The sequence below is a fragment of the Tenrec ecaudatus genome, chromosome 4 (assembly GCF_050624435.1).
Source record: "Tenrec ecaudatus isolate mTenEca1 chromosome 4, mTenEca1.hap1, whole genome shotgun sequence".
NCBI classification, from domain to species: Eukaryota; Metazoa; Chordata; class Mammalia; order Afrosoricida; family Tenrecidae; genus Tenrec; species Tenrec ecaudatus.
The window spans coordinates 21,094,493-21,113,216 of record NC_134533.1 but is presented as its reverse complement, the minus strand read 5'-3'; the positions used below and the strand labels follow the sequence as shown (position 1 = coordinate 21,113,216).

The 18,724-nt window shown below is 37.7% G+C and overlaps 1 protein-coding gene across 1 annotated transcript; it reads right to left on the bottom strand.

Moving 5' to 3' along the window:
- Positions 1–3,649: 3,649 nt before the first annotated feature.
- LOC142446515 (olfactory receptor 4P4-like) lies at positions 3,650–4,588 on the bottom strand. Its single transcript, XM_075548264.1, has one exon. It carries the CDS (start codon positions 4,586–4,588, stop codon positions 3,650–3,652), a length of 939 nt encoding a protein of 312 aa, XP_075404379.1.
- Positions 4,589–18,724: the final 14,136 nt, after the last annotated feature.

Here is an 18,724-nt window from a genome sequence, read left to right as displayed (position 1 = left end):
TGACAATGGTTCCAGAGAGATATGCGAGAAGGGGAGGTGGGTGAGAGGAAATGGGGGTGGGAGACCAACCCAGCGACAAGAGAACGACAAATAAACTAAAATCAATGGAAAAAAGGTCGTAAGATTCCTTGTTGGGCACAATCAAGGGCAATGAGTTATTGAAGAATTGCTAAACCCGAATGAAGGATGAAAATGGTAGTGGGACAAGATGAGGAAAGAACTAGGAGGCAAAGGATATTTATTGAGGCCTAAATATAGGCATGTATTTATGTAAATAAATATATAATGAGAGGGGTCTAGAGCTACATACTCTTATCTATATGTTAAGAATGAAGGTTTCAGCTGGACATTGGAGTCACAGGGAAAGGATGAGCTGGTCAGGGTGTAGTATAGCACCGATGAAGCACACAACTTTCCTCTTATTCTTTGGTGCTTCCTTCAGCCCACTATCCTGACCTCAATTCTACCTTACAAATTAACTTAGACCAGAGTATGCACACTGCTACAGACAAGAGCCCACAACACAGGGAATCCAGGATAGGTAAACCCCTCAGGGCCAGCAAGGAGGGTAGAGATACCAGGAAGATTAGGGAAGGTTGGTGGGAGAAAAGGGGAATCAATCACAAGGATCAAACTAGAACTCTCTCCCAGGGGGACAAATAATGGAAAAGTGGGTGAGGGGCAACGGAGGATGATGTAAGATATGGAGAAGATAATATATAACTTATGAAGGGATTGCGAGGGAGGGTTGGCGGGGGAGGGAGGGAGAATAAATGGGAAGCTGCTATCAGAGGATCGAGTGGGAAGTGAATGTTTTGAAAATGATGATGGTGGATTATGTGCAAATATGCTTGACACATTGGAGGAATGTATGGGCTGTGATAAGGTAAGAGCCCCAAATAAAAGTATTTAAAAATTATTTTTGAAGGTCTTTATATTATTTAGTGAAATGTATTTTGTCAGGAAACTTAGGTGGTATAAGAAGTTCATGACCAGCTGCTAAAGTCAATCTCTGGCAATGTGAACCCACCCAGCAACGTCATTGAAGAAGAGGCTTGACCACCTGCTTCCACAAGATTACACTTAAGAGAACCTCATCTACTTTGTAACACATGGGTTCACCACGAATTAGAATCTGTTCCATAGCAATGGACTTGGTTTTAGCTTTGCTTTGCTTTGTTTTAGTTTTTCCTTTGTAGAGAGCAACATAAAGGCTCAAGTTTGAGTGAATGAACAGCACGGAAAGGAGACAATTTTGATTCTAACATAAAAACCAAATACTATAACCTAAGAGTCCCTTCCGCAATTTCTTCCATGAATCACATTTAGAGAGAGATAAACATAATATTAAACATACCTGGGTAGATTCCTTTTGACACTTCCTTCATTCATAAATCATATTTTAAGGATTTATGACAGCCACCTATGATCCATGTTCAACTGACTTCTGAAAGACCTGTCTCCATTCCAAGAAACCAAATAACAAATTCTTAACAAATGTTAATTTCAGTCCATTCTTGGATAAGCATACCTAAATATAAATTTATATCAACAGATTCACAAAATAAGCACCAGCCTAGACAATCATCCTCACAGCCATGGATATCTCTATCCACATCAGTTTTCCTAAATTGGAAATTCGTGCCAGGAGGTAATTCCCACCAAGGTGACACCAAAGCTAGACTTTTGTTTACTCTGACATGGTATTTCCATATAGACCCTTCCTCCTTGGAATCCCAAAGATATGATGGTTTTGAGGCAGAAATTCACTGCCACTGAGTGGAGTCTGGTACATATGAAATTATGTGAGGCAGTACACATGTGGAATTATGAAAAGGAAACAAAAATGTTGCGGAAAGCTTTCTTTATCCTGCAGATAATTCCACAAATGTACCCACCGAGTAAAATGTGTATTCCTGTTACAGAAGCTAAGGAATGCTTTAATTGTATATTATTGATTGTATATTATTTATTTTCTTTGTTGGAGCTGTGGTGTTCTGGAAGGAGGTCCAGGCAACATCAATCCTAGTTTGTTATCCTGGCAAACTCGGGGCCCTCTTCCCAATTTCCTCACCTATTTCCCTGTATGTTTGCACAGAAGATGATAGGTGACCTCAGAGATGCTTTACCAGTTAACAGGACCATGGAATGCTGTATAAATGACGGAAATGCCCACAGGTGATACTGTTTCATGCTCACCAAATGCTTGTTGATGTCACTTGTTTCTTAGTCTTGACTTTAATTCTCCCTGGTGAGACAGCCTGCCCCAGCAGAGGGAAAGCAACATTACAGAGTGTAAATGCTGCTCTTTGCACGGGGCAGTGCACAAATTACCTACTAGGAAAACCATGGCTTCATCCAGGTGCTTTCTTAAACTCACAGTGATTCACTGAGTAAGAGATGGCCAATGCTGCCTTTTCAAAAGTGCATCCATAGTCCCTTTCTTAAACTTGCTGACAGGGTGATTTGTGTTTCCTTTCTACTGGAAGAGCTTACTGAATCTTATCCTTCCCACCCACTCCCCTCGCTGCCTTTCTTTGTAAGACACTTCTAGGATGACACTAACTCCTGCATTCCATGACATGTTCCAGAATCCGTTTTGTATTTTCAGTGTCTTCCTTTCCATGAAATCTTGTTATCCAGTCCCTTCTCCACTCTGATGATAACTTTGTTGCAGGGACATAATTTTTAATTCTGTGAATGATGCAAAAAAGGATATTCTATCAATTTTTCTCTGATTTACCTAGAAAATCTTTTCTCATAAATACATATTTTCAGAAAAATTACAAGATGTTTCAGTTTACACAATGTTTGTTTTCTTTTCTTTATTTACTGGATAATATGTTGGTGTGTATGCTGATTGATTCAATGGTTGGTTTTAAAATATTTCTAAAGTGTTTTTTGTTCTGCTGCCCTCTCATTACCAAAAGAGGTCTTTGATATTTCAACTGAGGATTACTCATTTTGGATCACTTTAATCTTGTAGGGGTGGGTCAACAAATTAATTTTATAATCCACTTCCTAAAACTTTAAGAAACTGTGTGTACTTTGTGGCCAATGGGTGATATAAGACTCAGTTTACTTTTAGAATTCTGAGTAATTAATTTCTCTCTATCTTTCCTAATTATGATTATTAATTAATCAATTACAATTTGGAAGTCATGAGAATTGACATGCATAATCATTCTAAACCTTATTTGCTACATGGAGTTTGCCACTAGATAATATAAAAGAGAATATATTAACAAAAATTAGAAATTATTCCATAAATTAAAGGTTTTTAACATGTCTAAACCCACAAAATATGTGTCCCCTAGTTAGTCTTGGCCCTGAATTTTTAAATAACAGTATCATTAAATATGCTAGCATCATAATTCTTTGCTTGAATAGTTTCATTTTCATTGGTATAAACCCAGAATACTTTTTATACAATAAATGCGATCTTCACTCAATTAGCAAACCACAAAATTAAGCAAGATTCTTTAATATTTTTTACAGATGATGAGCAATGAGAATAACTTGTATAGTCCACCACCTACATTTAGTCCATTCATGATAAAATGGCATACATTAACTAAGAGAAGTTTATAACATTTATTTTCACAATTGGCCACAATATTTTACAAAATTGTCCAGTTGGCAGGCTTTCTCAATTAATTGTGTGCTTCCTTTGAAAATAAACTTGACACCAAACTTTCCTCATGGCATTTTTCATCTCTGTATTTCTCAGAGTATAGATTAAAGGATTGAACATGGGAGCAATGATGGTATAAAATAGTGCAAATATTTTATCTTCGGGGTAAGTGGTAGGAGGTCTAAGGTAGATAAATATTGCAGGAGCAAAAAATAAGCACACCACCGTGACATGAGAGCCACAGGTAGACAGGGCCTTGCGCCTGCCCTCTGCTGAGTGATTCCTCAAGGTGTATAATATAATCACGTAAGATCCAAACAAGAGAACAAAAGTTGCTAAGACAACCATCCCTGAATTGACAAGCACAAGAACACCAGTAAAGTAGGTGTCAGTGCAGGCAACCTTTAGTAAAGGGAAGACATCACAAAAATAATGATCGATTTCATTAGGACCACAAAAGGGTAAGGAGATTGCCATAAATAATTGTGGAAAAGAATGGACAGCCCCACCAGCCCAGGCAGCTAAGGCAAGAAGATGGCACCTTGTTCTGTTCATGATGATCATGTAGTGGAGAGGTTTGCAGATGGCAACATAGCGATCAAAGGCCATGGCAGTAAGAATGAAGATCTCAATGCTGCCAAAGAAGTGCATGGTAAAGACCTGTAACATGCAATTTCCATAAGAGATGGACTTTGTTCCAAATAACAGATCAGTAATCAACTTGGGTGTGACACTAGAAGTATAGCAGAAGTCCAGAGAGGCTAAGTGGCTGAGAAAATAGTACATTGGTTGGTGGAAAAGGGAACTGCTGAGAATGGAAATAAGGATGAGAAGATTTCCAACTAAGAGACAAAGATAACAAAATAGGAATAGAACAAAGCAAAACATCTGTACGTTCTTGTCATAAGAAAGTCCCAGAAGAATGAATTCTGAGATATTTCTCTGGATTTCCATGTTTGTCAGTTTGTTGTATGATATGAACAAATGATTATCTGAAAATAAAACAGAAATGAATTTGGATGAAAAATTAACATCATAATGACAGTAATAGGCAATGAATAAATTTATTCACATGAAATAATATTAGTACTAATTATTCTTTATGAAATTAAATGATTTTTGTTGCTTTTTATCATGTTTCTGATTTTATAAAACTATTGGTAAACTAATCTATAATGAAATTAAGTATGTATTTTTTTTCTTCTGCAATCAACCCCCATTGAAATAGCAGTAAAATGAAAGAAAAAAAGGAAACAACATATAGCACTCTGAAAATATGAAGTATTTTAGTTCAGTTTTATTCAATTTTAAGAGTAAACCTTAAAGTAAAAATTAAATTTCAACTTAATCATTAAGAAAACATTGCTGTCCTCCACGTGTATTATGTTGATGTTAGGTGTGTTCTAGTTGCTTCCTTCCTTTATACAACAGTGAGATTCTGCACCAGTCTCACAGCTCTGCTGATCTTAAGTCCATTATTGCAGCTCATGCATCGGTCCACCTCTTGGAGGGTCTTTGTGTTCTATCGTTTCACTGGCTTTCTTTGCCAAGCATGATGTCTTATTGCAGTAACTGGTCCCTTCTGAAGACATGTCCCAAGTGTGCTGAAGAGTTCTGCTCTTCTTATTTCTAAGGAACATTCCAGTTGTACTTTTCTAAGACAGAACGGCCTGTTCTTTTTCAGTTCACAGGGTATTAAGTGTTCTTCACCCAAATACTCATTACAAGGAGTGAGTTACTCATTGTGTTTTCCTGATCCACTGTCCAGCTTTCATTTGCATATAAGACAATCGAAAATACACTGGCTTGGAGCAAACCCACCCAGTCTTCTAATAACATTTTTGCTCTTTACTTCAACTAGCTGTTCTATAGTAGTGGATTTGCCCATTTCCATATGCCATTTGATTTATTGACTGCCGTTTCATAGAAGATAATTGTGGAAAAAGTAAAATTAAATCCTTAGCAACTTCTCCCCCCACCCTCACTATGTTGCTTATTGGTCCAGTTGTGAGAATTGTGGTTTTCATCATTTGATATATAATTCATCAGTGACTACAATCTTTTATTGTGATCAGTAAGTTCTCCCAACTGCTCTTCATTGTCAGCCAGCAAGGTGTGCCATCTGAACATCACTATCTCCCTGTGTTAATGTGTCTGCCCCTCTTCTGTTACTGTGTTCTGGTTAAAATAGTTCATGTCTGATTATTTCCTCTGTTTACATACTGAATAAGTATTATGAAAGGTTACCACTCTAGTGCACACCTTTCCTGATTTTAAATTTTGCAGTAATTCCTTGTTTTCTTTCATTGATTATCTCTTGATCTATGTATAGGTGTACAATGAGCAGAAGACAGAGTTCTACAACCCACATTCTTCTCAATGTTATCCATAACTGGTTATGATCTGCAAAATGAAATGCCATCGCATAATCAATGACACACCGATCTGTGTTTTTGGGTAAAGTTCCTCTGACATCTGCAAAGGTATCCTTCATTCTACCTCCTCTTTAACCTACTTGATTTTCTGGAAGTGATCTATGTACAGGATACCGAAACAATTTTTTTAAATTTATCATCAGTAGAATTATTCTACTTTGTAATACTAAGGATATTTTCCGGTGCTTTCCATATTCCATTGGATCACTTTTGTTTGGATTACACACTGATGTGATTCTCTTTCTATCGATTAGCTAGACAACGGTTTTCCAAATTTGTTAGCATGGGCAAGTGTTGCCTGCACATTTGCCTATTTAATTTAGTTAATACTAAAATTTTATTTTGTAGATTTTTAAATAGGTATTTACAGTATATATACATTCAAGTATCATTTATCCCAGCATGATTTGGATCACCTTTACGGAATTATATGAGAATTAATGGAAAGAAATTTCAAATATGCTTAAAACATCTGTTTAAATGGCTGAACTTGGATATATCCAGCATGTAGGCTTCTTTGTCATGAGTATAAAGATTGCAGGTTGCCTTTGCTGTTGCTGGGTGTCTAGATTGGTAGCGATCCTAAACCTAAGAGAACAAAGCTTGCCCTGTTTGCAGTGTCCTCATCACGTTAAGTTTCTAGGCTGTTCTTCTTTAAGCAGATTTGTTTCTCTTCTGAAAGCAACATGTTCAATACTGTTTGCTGACATCAGAATTCAAAGGCTTCGAGTCTGCCTCAGTGCTCCCTATCCCTTCTCCAGCTTGCACACTCAAAGAAGGAGATTGAAAACACCAGGGCTTGGGTCAGTCACACACTAGCTCTCTAAGTGACCAATGTAGGTTTGTTTACGTGAAAAAAGTACACAGCCAAAGAAGATATTTCTTCTAAAGATTGGAGTGGTGAGAAGCAATAGCAAAAGAATTCTCTTCTCTTATTTCTACCTCATGGGTTAGGGGAAAGGCTATAAAATATGCAATCATTCAAGTCAGTAAAGTATTTATTTTTGAGAATTATTATAGCATCTTAAAGAAATTGGTGTTTCATATTTTTCTAGACAGATATGTTTAGAAAAGGAAAGAAAACACAAATGTGATCTACCCAATGGATGAATATATGGATTGTGATAAGAGCTGTACACATTCCAATAAAATAATTAAAAGAAAAAGAAATTGTGACAAAGGCAACCAAGACAATTATTTGTCACAAAGGCTGTTTGTTGCGTGACTAAATGCATGAGAGACTCATAGATGCCATGAATCTTTTGATTAACCAGGAACAATGACCTAAGGGAGAAGAGAATGTGAAATAGGAAGAACGGACTTCCCAGGGCTGTTTTCTTCCGTTATAAAGCACACCCAGTGGAGTTATGCAATCTGAAGCACATATTCTTGCCAAGGGGACATAATGACTTCTAGTAAGGTTATCTACAAACCATAGGCTTCAGTGATATATAAATTAAAATCTGTGCAGTTGATAATTTTTGAGTATGCAGATAGTGAAGAGATGGCATGTGTGACATTTTAAAAATGAGTCATATATGAGAAACCAATTCCATTTTTTACTATTATTCAAAACTTTAGTTACATCAAAGTTTCAATTTGTTCCTATAATGACTTCACTTTCAAGAAAAATAATTATCAGGCTGATAATGTTCAGCGCTTAACTGTCTAAACAGATGATAAACTTTGGCTGAGTGTTATTGGGAGGCCTGGTTACACAGTTCCTACACCCTTGGTGACTAACAGAATGTCTCCAGGTCAAACCAACAGGCATTTGAGGGACAGACATGTGGCCATTGCTTCCACAGATATTGGTAGTCTTGGAAACACACTGAGGCAGGGTTTCCAATAAGGTGCTAAAGGGTCATGGTATGTCATGATTTTTTTAGTAGTTTCTATTCATCTGTTTGTTACCTTTCAGAAATAATGCAAATTATTAGTTCTCAAGAATATTTAATATTGATCTTCCAAATATATATACTTAGCCAAACACATGTATTTCAAAAGCATTATTGTATTAATAGGCTGGTGAACAATTTAAAAGTAGAAATGCTTGATTAAGCTAAACTGTTTAGGAATTAATAATAGATAAATGATAAAGATTTTTGGTGGGGTGAAAAAATGTTCTAGAATTGACTGTGACAATGGTTGCACATTTTGCAAATATACTAAAAATAATTGGACTGTATACTTTCAGTGGAGTAATTATATTGCGTATGTATTAAATATTTTAAATAGCCATTACAATTAAAAAGCAAGAGAGATTCGAACCAACAGGGGTTGAGTAATATCTCTGAATCAGAAAGTCAAACTCTGTGGATATAAAAATGAAGCATAACTCAGTGCTATCGAGTCCATATTGACCCTTGGGGGCCATACAGGGCAGAGTAGAACTGCTCCTATGGGGTGCTGAGACTGTCACTCTTTTGGGAGTAGCAATCCTTATCTTCCTTCCATTCCATGGGCCTCACACACTAGGTATTCTGATCTGCCTGCATCTGGTGCTCCACCCCATGCTTAAGAGTGAAGTGGGATATGGGTAAGGGGCGTGGGTGTGAAGGAGTAAGGGATGAAAGACACTGTTTTGAATCTTCATCAGAAACAAGACTATGTAAAAAAGGAGACTTTCACATTGCCCATGCATACCTGGACAATTCTCAAGCAATTAAAAAAAATCAAGCTACCTACTAATTTTCTGGACAATCATAGGTGTTTAATACAAAATAGTTTTTCAGACCCACGTCGAATGGGGACATGTTATGATTATCACCCTTAACAAAAGTATTGGAGACAATAACAACATTCAGGGCAACCAGAAATGGTGCCAAAAGAACAAGTAACAGTTATTGTCCTTAGACATAGTAAGGAAATGGTCTTTGAAAGACGTGAGCTCATCAGTACTGTAATAATTACTAGTCTACTTTTGTCTAAGTGGCCAGAACAGGAAACATTAAAGGATGTAAAATGAACTGACCAATTCAGATATTTGCTTATCTCCTTAGTGCTCCTTTTCGCTCCCCTATTCCACTGGAATATTGATGCAGAATTTAGAAATATATTGAGGAATGCACGAGGTAAGATTGAATACCCCATTTTCTTCCACATTGATATAACATACATTTTGTTCTTTGCTTATTGATGATGCAAATAAAATTTAAGAGGATCTAAAAATGACTAAGTCATTAAGAACATTCCAAAAGAGTGTCAACATATATCACACTCAAAAACCACTTCCATTTGCATACCATTCTGGGATCATAAATCACCCGAGAAAAAAATAGTTAAGATAAGAGACAATATATAATGCAATAGAAATTGTAAGTACCTATATACTTATGTATAAGCTGATTTTTACAACCTATATTTTAAAAATCTTTTTATTGGGGGCTCATACAACATTTCTCACAATCCATACATACATCTATTGTGTCCAGCACATATGCACATTTGTTGCGATCATCATTCTCAAAACATTTGCTTTCTACTTGAAATTCCTTTTTTCCCTGGTCTACCTGCTCCCCCTCCCTCATGAACCCTAGATAATTTATAAAATAATATTATTTTGTCATATCTTACATTGCCCGACGTCTCTTTTCACCCATTTTTCACATTTCCAGCTTACCTTCTTTAATGAGAAATTAGTATGCAAATTACCTAGATTGCCATATACACAAATATACTCAAGTAAAATAAAGAAAAAAGCAAGTGGAGCAAAAGAAAACAAAAGGCATTCTCCAAATGCATTGGGTTAATTATCAGAAAAAAAACCCTTCAATTTGGACAATTTTTAAGGTAAAAATAAATTACTGTGATGCTTCATTACAAAAATTAGGGCATTTACTAACATGAATTAACAATATTCTTGCACTAATTATATATATATGATTTTCTTGATAGAATAAATAAAACTCTGCAGGTTGTCTTTGAGGTTCTCTCAGCAGAGTAAGAATAGCTCCTCTTATGAATAAAGTACAATGTCCACCACAGGTGAGTTTCTCCGACGATTTGACAAAATAAAATGCAATTAACTTACCTTAGTTGAAAGAGACAGATGCAGTCCATTGTAAGCGGGCATGTTTACTGACAGATGGAAAGTTCTTCATTATTGTAGAATTAGAGCATCAGCAGTTATTACTGAAAGACAATATTTTAGCACCTGATTCACTGCCAGCTTCAACACTCCTCCACTTTTGTGTCACTGTCCTCCAATGAAAGGCTGCCAGCTAGTAATGTACATTTCACTCAAGAGCATTTTCATCCTCATCGAATTTAATTTATGCTGCAAGAGAATTGCATGATGCTATGAAAGAAAATAGAATAAGCACAAAAAGCCTGCGATCAGTTGAAAAAGACTGGTGTGCTCTCCTCAAACCTGAGCAGCTGGATCATTCACTGCCCATGGAGTTTCAGTGTCTTCTTGAATAATGCTGGGCGGAATCAGGAAGCATTTTCCATGAGATTCTCTCTCAATTCTCCTGTAGTGCATAAATTTTGCAGGTGGAATATAAAAAGTCACCAACCAGTCATTTCAACACACTTTAGGCTAATTTGGGTACAAATATATATAAAATCTAAAACTCCCTAAGATATGCTACCCCTTTGCAAAGGAAATGGGCTTTACATACCCACTTAAATCCTCAGGGATGCAAGGGGGTGGGGATCTTTATTCTACAGGGAAACAATCCGGGGGATAGGGAGAGAGGGGTAGGTGAATGTAGATTTAGCCAAAATTAAAATCAGCTAAGACCAAAAAGTGCTTTGAAATTCTTGCGAAACATAGCACCCTATGGGAGTCTGGGGAATCATCTACATAATGCCTATGTGCAAAGGAAGTCTATTGGGAAGAGCAGCACATAAACCTGTCTGACCCTGCAGGTATGAATGGGACTCTAATCTCAGATGCATTTCTCTGCCAAATGGCACTAACTGCTGTTCGTATTAATGCCCCTGGCACCACTGGACATGATCTGGTCTTAGTTTTACTTTCCATGTTCAAGTTAGCTTCATTTAGGCACAGGTTTTGGAAGTCCCCACACAAAAGCAATTAATCTCAGGGAGAAGACCATCAGACCTTTCTCCTTTAAGGCCTCCTCTGGGTGGGATCAGAGGCCCAGTTAGCAGCCAAGCACAAGATGATGGTGTCAATCACCACCTCCAATATCCTGCCTGAGAACAGATATTCTGGGAACAGAACAAGGGACAAATACAGCTGGAAGAAAGCTTGTGGAAGAGAAGAATAGAGAGGGGAGGAAAGGGATTGGGGACAGAAGAATAAATTACATTTATGGCAAGTACACTTGGCATGAGAAAAGTTAATGTTATTAAGCAAATAAGCAAGACAGAAATGAAATGTCCACATATCACCATCTTTACCTCTCAGTTCACTCTCCTGTGTCAGCGAACGCAGTTGGAGCAGGTGGTTTCACATAGCCTCATCATAATACATTGGCTTTTAATCAGCCTCTCTCTCAATGGCACTCAATAGGAACATTCCAATCATTTCTTACTATTTAGACTTCCAGAATGAAATTATTAGAGTACCTTTTCTCATTTAGAACACTTTCTTTAGCAAAATAATAATAGCAAAATTAGCATGATTGTACTGAGTGATAATTGGTATGCTTAATATTATAACACAATATTATGATGTCTCAAGAATTTCTTTATTGGCACAAGTATAATGAAGCGCACAGATGTTTCTAGAGAATAAGCAAATTGTTCAAAGTGCTAATAAATTTAAGTATTGAATGTCAAGCCACCTGAGGAAAAAAAAGATTCTAGTATTTCAAAATTACAGACCTCATTATACCATTAGTCCTCAGTAACCAATACAATTTATCATTTTTTTAAAATTAGGATCATTTAAAAATGTATCTGACCAACCTAAGGACACAGTTATTTATCTTAAATATATATGTAATAATTTTAGGTGCAACTCTTTCTCTCTCCCTGTCTAAAAAAAGGAGGAGAGGAATAATTAAATGCATGTTTCGCACCAACACCATAGTTAAGAGCTAAGGAATTATCATAAATAACTCAATTTTCTCTATTGTTCTTTGAAAATGTAATAGAGGCTTGCTGAAAACTGAAGGCCCACATTCAGCTGGAGAAATTATCCACTCGCTAAATGCCTAACATTGATACATAGTCAATCATATTGCTCTCTGATTCTATCTCACCAACACCAGCCCATTTCAGTGCACTAACACCATTTCATGTTTTACAAGTTCAAATATTCAGAGACTCATACTTCACATCTCACAATTTTCAATTACTTGTACATGTTTGTAGCCATTTCTTCCCATGTTAGCTCCTCATCAACAAATGAAGGTCTCAATGTGTTTCCACAGGCTTTACTCCATCCCCATCTTTATGGTCGACTCTCCTTTGAAAAGGCAGCTCTTCCTCAGTCATATTCGGAGTGCCTTTTGATATAAGGGTCTCATACAGGATGATGTCTGACAATGGCATGTTGTTATTCTTAAGATTGCCAGTGGCTTATTTTTAGAAGTAGATAGCCGATTTCTTCTTCTTGCTCTATATATTATATCATACATATCATTGCATAATTCAGTCACATCAAGCAGAATCATGCAATTACTAACTCAATCTGTTTCCAAACACTCTTTTCTATCTGGACTCCTTGACTTCAATTCCCCTTCACTCCGCATCCACCACTGAATACCTTCCCCACCCCAAAACCTTATGCTACTTGTTGTCTCTATGGGCTCACCAATCCTGGATTCAAATATTGAAAAACAGAAAAACATATAGCAACTTTAAAAGGGTGACCGCTAACGCCACGACACTTTTGAGAGACACGTCCTGATATGGACAAGCAAAAACCCCAAAGAACAATACAAACCAAACAGGCAGACCATTTTGAAACCTGGTCAGGCCCAGCGTGCATTGTAGGGGGACCTATTGACAAAGGTTTAACTGTACCAGCCAGATCTGTGCTTTTGACTTTCTGTCTTCATCTCTCCAAAGCTCTGTTTAGTAACCACAATCCTTTGGTGACTGAAGATAGTGTTCTTCCATGTGGACTTATTTGACATCTCACTTAGATCGCTGCTTGTTTAGAAACAAACATTTAAGACCCCAGACACTATTTTATCTGCTAGTCAGACACAATCTACATTCTTCGCCACATTTTGCTACCACACCCATATCTTCTGAGTTTTCTTCCTGTGGGTGACTCTTGAGCATGGCCATGATGTGAGAACTAAATGTTCTTAAGTTAGAGCACTGGTTCCCAACCTATGAGTCATGGTCCCTTTGTAGATCGAATGACCCTTTCACAGGGGTTGTCCAATTCATAACAGTAGCAAAATTATCGGTATGAAATAACAATGAAAATAATTTTGTGGTTGGGGGGTCACCACAATATGAGGAACTATATTAAAGGGCCATGGCATTTGGAAGTGTGTTAGACAGAGTTCTCTAGAAAGATATAACCAGATTGCTGAAAATTATATATATATATATATATATATCACAAGAAATGAACTGTTAAATTATAAACAGATAGATAAATATATAATACAAGAAATGAACAGTCTAATTATAAAGCAGTAGAAATGGCTCAGTGCGACTCACTTCTGAAGACAGTTTTGAGACACTGGCAGTCCTTCAAGTCTTGAGGACCACTAGGTAGTCTTTAGAGAGAGCTAGGCTATCTCAGCACAGACAGCAAACAGCGAGGCAGGTCACCAACCTTCAGCCGGGTCACCAACCATCAGTCCCCAGCTCCAGAGATGTACATTCCAATTCTCTGGAGAGGCAAGTCTTAAAGGGACCTCAAATTACAGCAACACAGTTCATAGGTTAGGTGTCTCACGGGTAGTATAGCTTGTAAATTGAGGCAGAGGACAAGCAAGGTGGAAACACACTGGTCCGATGATCAAAGAGCAAGACACAAGGAAGGTGAGGCTCACCGAGCCATTTATCTGTGTGCCCTTCAATTAATCCCAAATGTGTTTATCGGCCAGGCTGGCACAATAAACTAACTATCTCAGGAAAGTTGAGAATCACTGAGTTAGAGCCAGGATTTAGTACCAGCCCAAAAATCCATGTCTGGATATATAGTTTTTGTTTTCCTTTTAATTTGTTATTACTTGGGGGTTAATGCATATAGCATATCATTCAATAGTTCAATCTTGTCAAACAGAACTGTATAATTGATTCCATAATTAGTTTCCCAACATACTTTTCCTCCTGGTCTCCCTGATGTAATCTTCTTTGACCTCTCCTACCCCGGGTAACTAACTCCCCCCTCCACTCCCTTTACCCATCCACCTTGTCCATGTTCTGTTTGCAGTCCTGATAGACTCATCAATCCTGGATTTCATTTACTGAAAAACAAATAACAACTTCTATTGAGTGAACCCCCATGACATAACACCTCAGAAATACACGCACTATCAACAGAAAAAAAAAGAAATAGTATGTCAATCACCTTTTTGCTATAATGATACATATCTGAATATAGCATATAGGGTGTTCATTAAACAGGACCTTGATAGTCTGGCTATCAAGAGTTCTCAGCTGTTGGGACAGCTGTCTTCTGCTTCCTCAGACACCACGTATGTACTGATTTAGCTCCTCAGGGAACAAATGTGTCTGAGGCCATTTCATCCCGTGGAGTTTCTGTTTCAGATCCCACTTGCATAAGCTCTGAAGCATGCCATATTCCCCGCAGATCCAGGCACCCAGCCTGCCGCCACATGCCTCCTGAGATCAGTGTGGCCCATTTGGCGCATACCACCAATGTTACTGTCGCCAAAAGCATTTTAAAAAATCTTCCAGCCACCTGGGTATAGGTTCTCCTTTTTTCCTACTAGCAGACATGCCTTGTAGTCCCCCTAGACCAGCAGTTCTCAACCTGTGGTTCGTGACCCCTTTGGGGGTCAAATGAGCCTTTCACAGGGGTTTCCTGATTCATAACCGAAGCAAAATTACAGTTATGAAGTTGCAACAAAAATAATTTTATGGTTGGGTGGTCACCACAACATGAGGAAGTGTATGAAAGGATCGCAGCACTAGGAAGGTTGAGAACCACGGCCCTACATGTTTTTTCTCCCTTTCTCTGAAGAGTCGTCTTCCCCATCTGTGTATCTTATCCCTCTGACAGGGCTTTCTACATGGGGTGGTGCTGGTTTAGTGGCTTATCATAGATTTACATGACAGCCCCTCAGTAGACAACTTTCCCCTCCCCTTCCTAGGCCATCCATTGCTGGCTGACACTAGGCACCCTCTGGTCAAGTAACGAGTGGACGGTGTATGGTTTATTGGGAATGATCTGCCAGGCTGTCTGACCCTTCAGCCAGAAAACTGGGTGTCCTACCTGCCTGAGCTCCTGCTCTTTCTGATGCTTGTCCCTACAGCAGGGGACTTTTGTCCTTTTGTGTTTGACTAACTTTGCTCAACATAATCTCTTCCAGAACTCTCCATGTCTCGAGGTGTCTCATGATTCTGCCACTGTTTTTAAGGGTTGCATAGTATTGCACTGCATGTACATATCAGGTTATTTTTGTTTGTTCGTTTTTTTATTCAACCTTCTACTGATGAGAATTTAAGCTGTCTCCAGGTTCTTGCTGCTGTGAACTGTGCTGCATTGAACACGGAGAAACAAATGTCTGTTCATGATCTGCTTCTTATTCCTTTGGGAATGTGCCCCATAATGGTATTTCTGGATCATATGATGTTTCTCAATTGCTGTCTGTTTTTGGTATCACCATAGCACCTATCCCAGTGGCTGTACATAGTTACAACTCAGCAGTGGATGAATTCCTCTGTCACCACATCCTCTCCAATATTTGATATTCTCAGTTTGTTTGTTTGTTTTTTAAATTGGGCTATAGTTGTGGGTGTTAGTTGGTATCTCATGGTTGTTTTGATTGAATTTCCTATATGGCTAGTAACTGGAGCATTTCCTCATGTGTTCATTAGCCATTCAAGTGTCACCCTTTGTGAATCGTCTGTTCAGGTCCTTTGCCCACTGTCTCAATAGGGTTATTGGTTTTCTTCTAGTTTTGTAAAATATTGTAGCTATCATTAATTAGTTTTTGTCGTTATATCATTACTAAATAAATTTGTACAGGCTATGGCCTCTCTTTTTATTCTTTTAATGAAATCTTTCTATTTACACAAGTGTCTAATTTTATTTCATTCATAAATAATTTGTTGAGAATTGTAAGGCTCTTATAACAATTCGCCTACACATTATATCAAACACATTTGTACATATGTTGCCATCATCATTTTCAAAATATTTTTTTCTGCTTGAGCCCTTGGCATTAGCTCCTCTTTTTCCCCTCCCTCCCTAACCCTTCAACACTCATGGATCCTTGATAATATATAAATTATTTTTAATACGCCTCACTCATCTATTTTGTTTTCCATAGGATGTGTTGTTTTCCATAGGATGTGTTTCCTATGCTATTTCTGAAAGCCTGTGTATTACATACACTAGAGCTCCTAGATTTTCCTAGTTTTCTCAATGATGATCCTGAGAGATTGGGGTTTTACATCTAGGTCTTCGATCCACCTTTAGTCTGTTTTTGTGCATGGAGTGACATATGAGTCTTGTTTCATCTGTGTTCAGGTAGATATCCAAGCTTTTCAACACCATTCATTGAAGACGGTGTCTCCTTCCCATTTAATTTTTGGGGGGACATTTGTCAAAAATCAGTTGTCTGTTTGCAGATGTTTTCATTTCTGGGTTTTCTGTCCTGATCCGTTGGTTCTGAGTCTGTCATTATATCTGTGCAGTTCGAGGCTGCTCTGGCATCTGTGGCTGCAGCACAGGTTTTGAGGTCAGGTAGTGCAACACCACTTACTTTCTTCTTCTTCTCCAGGTGCTCTTGGCCCATCCTGGGCTTCTTTTCTCTCCACATCAATTTTCCCAGTTCTTGAAGAACGTTGATAGGATTTGGATTGTGATTGCATTCAATTGATAGATTTCTTAGGTAGTGTTGACATTTTCTCACTATTGAGCCTTCTCGTCCATGAACATGAAGCATTCTTCCACGTGTGTATTTCCCATGTGATTTCTTGAGGGAAGGTTTGGTAGGTTTCTTCACACACGTCTTTTTTTTCTTTGGTTAGGTTTTTTCCTTGGTATTTCAGTTTTTGCATGGCTTTTCTGAATGGGAATGTTTACTTGATATATTTTTTTGGTATTCCCATCCCTGGTACATAGGAATTCAATTGATTTCTGCTTATTAGTTTTGTATCCTGCTATTTCATAAAACTCCAGCTATCCAAGTGTGGACCCCTTAGGGTACTCCACATATAAAGTCATATTGCCTGAAAATAGCAAAAGTGTCCCTTCTTCTTTATCCACTTGTATTCCCATGAATTCGTTCTGTTCCCGTAGGGTACTAGTTAGGACTTCCAACACACATTGAATAAGAGTGGGAATAGGGGACAACCTTGTAGGGGTCCCTTGTTAAATGCAAATGTTTTCAATTTTTCTCCGTTGAGTGTAATTTCAACTACTGGTTTTCCACAGATGGGCTTTAATGTACTGAGGAGTTCCCCTTCTAGTCCAGTCTTCTTGAGAGCTTTTATTGTGGGTGTTGGAAATGCATTTTCTTTACAAATTTCTATGTTCATATGGTTATTATTCTTTTTCTTGGTAACATGGAGGATTATCTTAATTGTTTTTAAAAGTTGAACCATCCCTGGATGAATGCACAGATCCTATATGGTCATAATGTTTTTTTCTGATATGTTGTTGGATCTTATTGGCCAAGATTTTGTTGAAGGTTTTAACATCTATGTTAATGTGAGGTATCAGTGTGCAGTTCACTATCCTTGTGGGGTCTTTTCTCAGTTTGGGGATCAGGGATATGCTGGTTTCATAGAATGAGTGTGGGCATTTGCTGTCCCTATGTCAGAGGTTCTCAATCTCACAGGGGTCACCTAATATCATTGGAAACACATATTTCCAATGGTATTAGGCACCAAGACACTGCTCCTCTATCCATGTCCAGGCGGTTCTGCTAACATGCAGATATGCCCACATATGAGTACCTGGTGTGAAGACTATTACCCTTGCTACACCACGCTTCAAGTCAAAATTTAATTTATTAGGAATTAGGAATAATATTTCACAATATATAATTACATGTTGTTTTTGTAATTAATCACTATGCTTTAATTATGTTCAATTTGTTTCAATGAAAATTCACCCCACATATCAGATATTTACATGACTGTTCATTACAGTAACAAATTTACAATTATGTAGTAGCAACGAAAAAATGTTATGGTTGGGGGTCATTACTACGTGAGGGACTGTATTAAAGGGTCCTGGAATTAGGAAGGTAGAGAAGCACTGCTCTATGTTCTAGAAGAATTTGTGTATGATTAGTGTCAGTTCTTATCTGAATGCTTGGTAGAATTCTCCTATGACACCACCTGGACTGGAGTTTGTTTTTTTTTTCTGGGAATTTCTTGATGACCTTACCCATTTCTTCTGCTGCTACTAGTCTGCTCAAGTTCTTAATGTCCATGTGGTTTAATTTGGGGAGATTGCTTTTCTAGGTATTAGTCCATGTCCTCCAAATTATTAAATTTGTTGGAATACAGTCTTTCATAGTACTGAATAGTGACTCTTTTTATTTCATTGGAGTCTGTTGTGTGATTT

Coding starts and splice junctions, on each gene's coding strand:
- LOC142446515 (XM_075548264.1), bottom strand. CDS start 4,588: ATGGAAATCCAGAGAAATATCTCAGAATTCATTCTTCTGGGACTTTCT.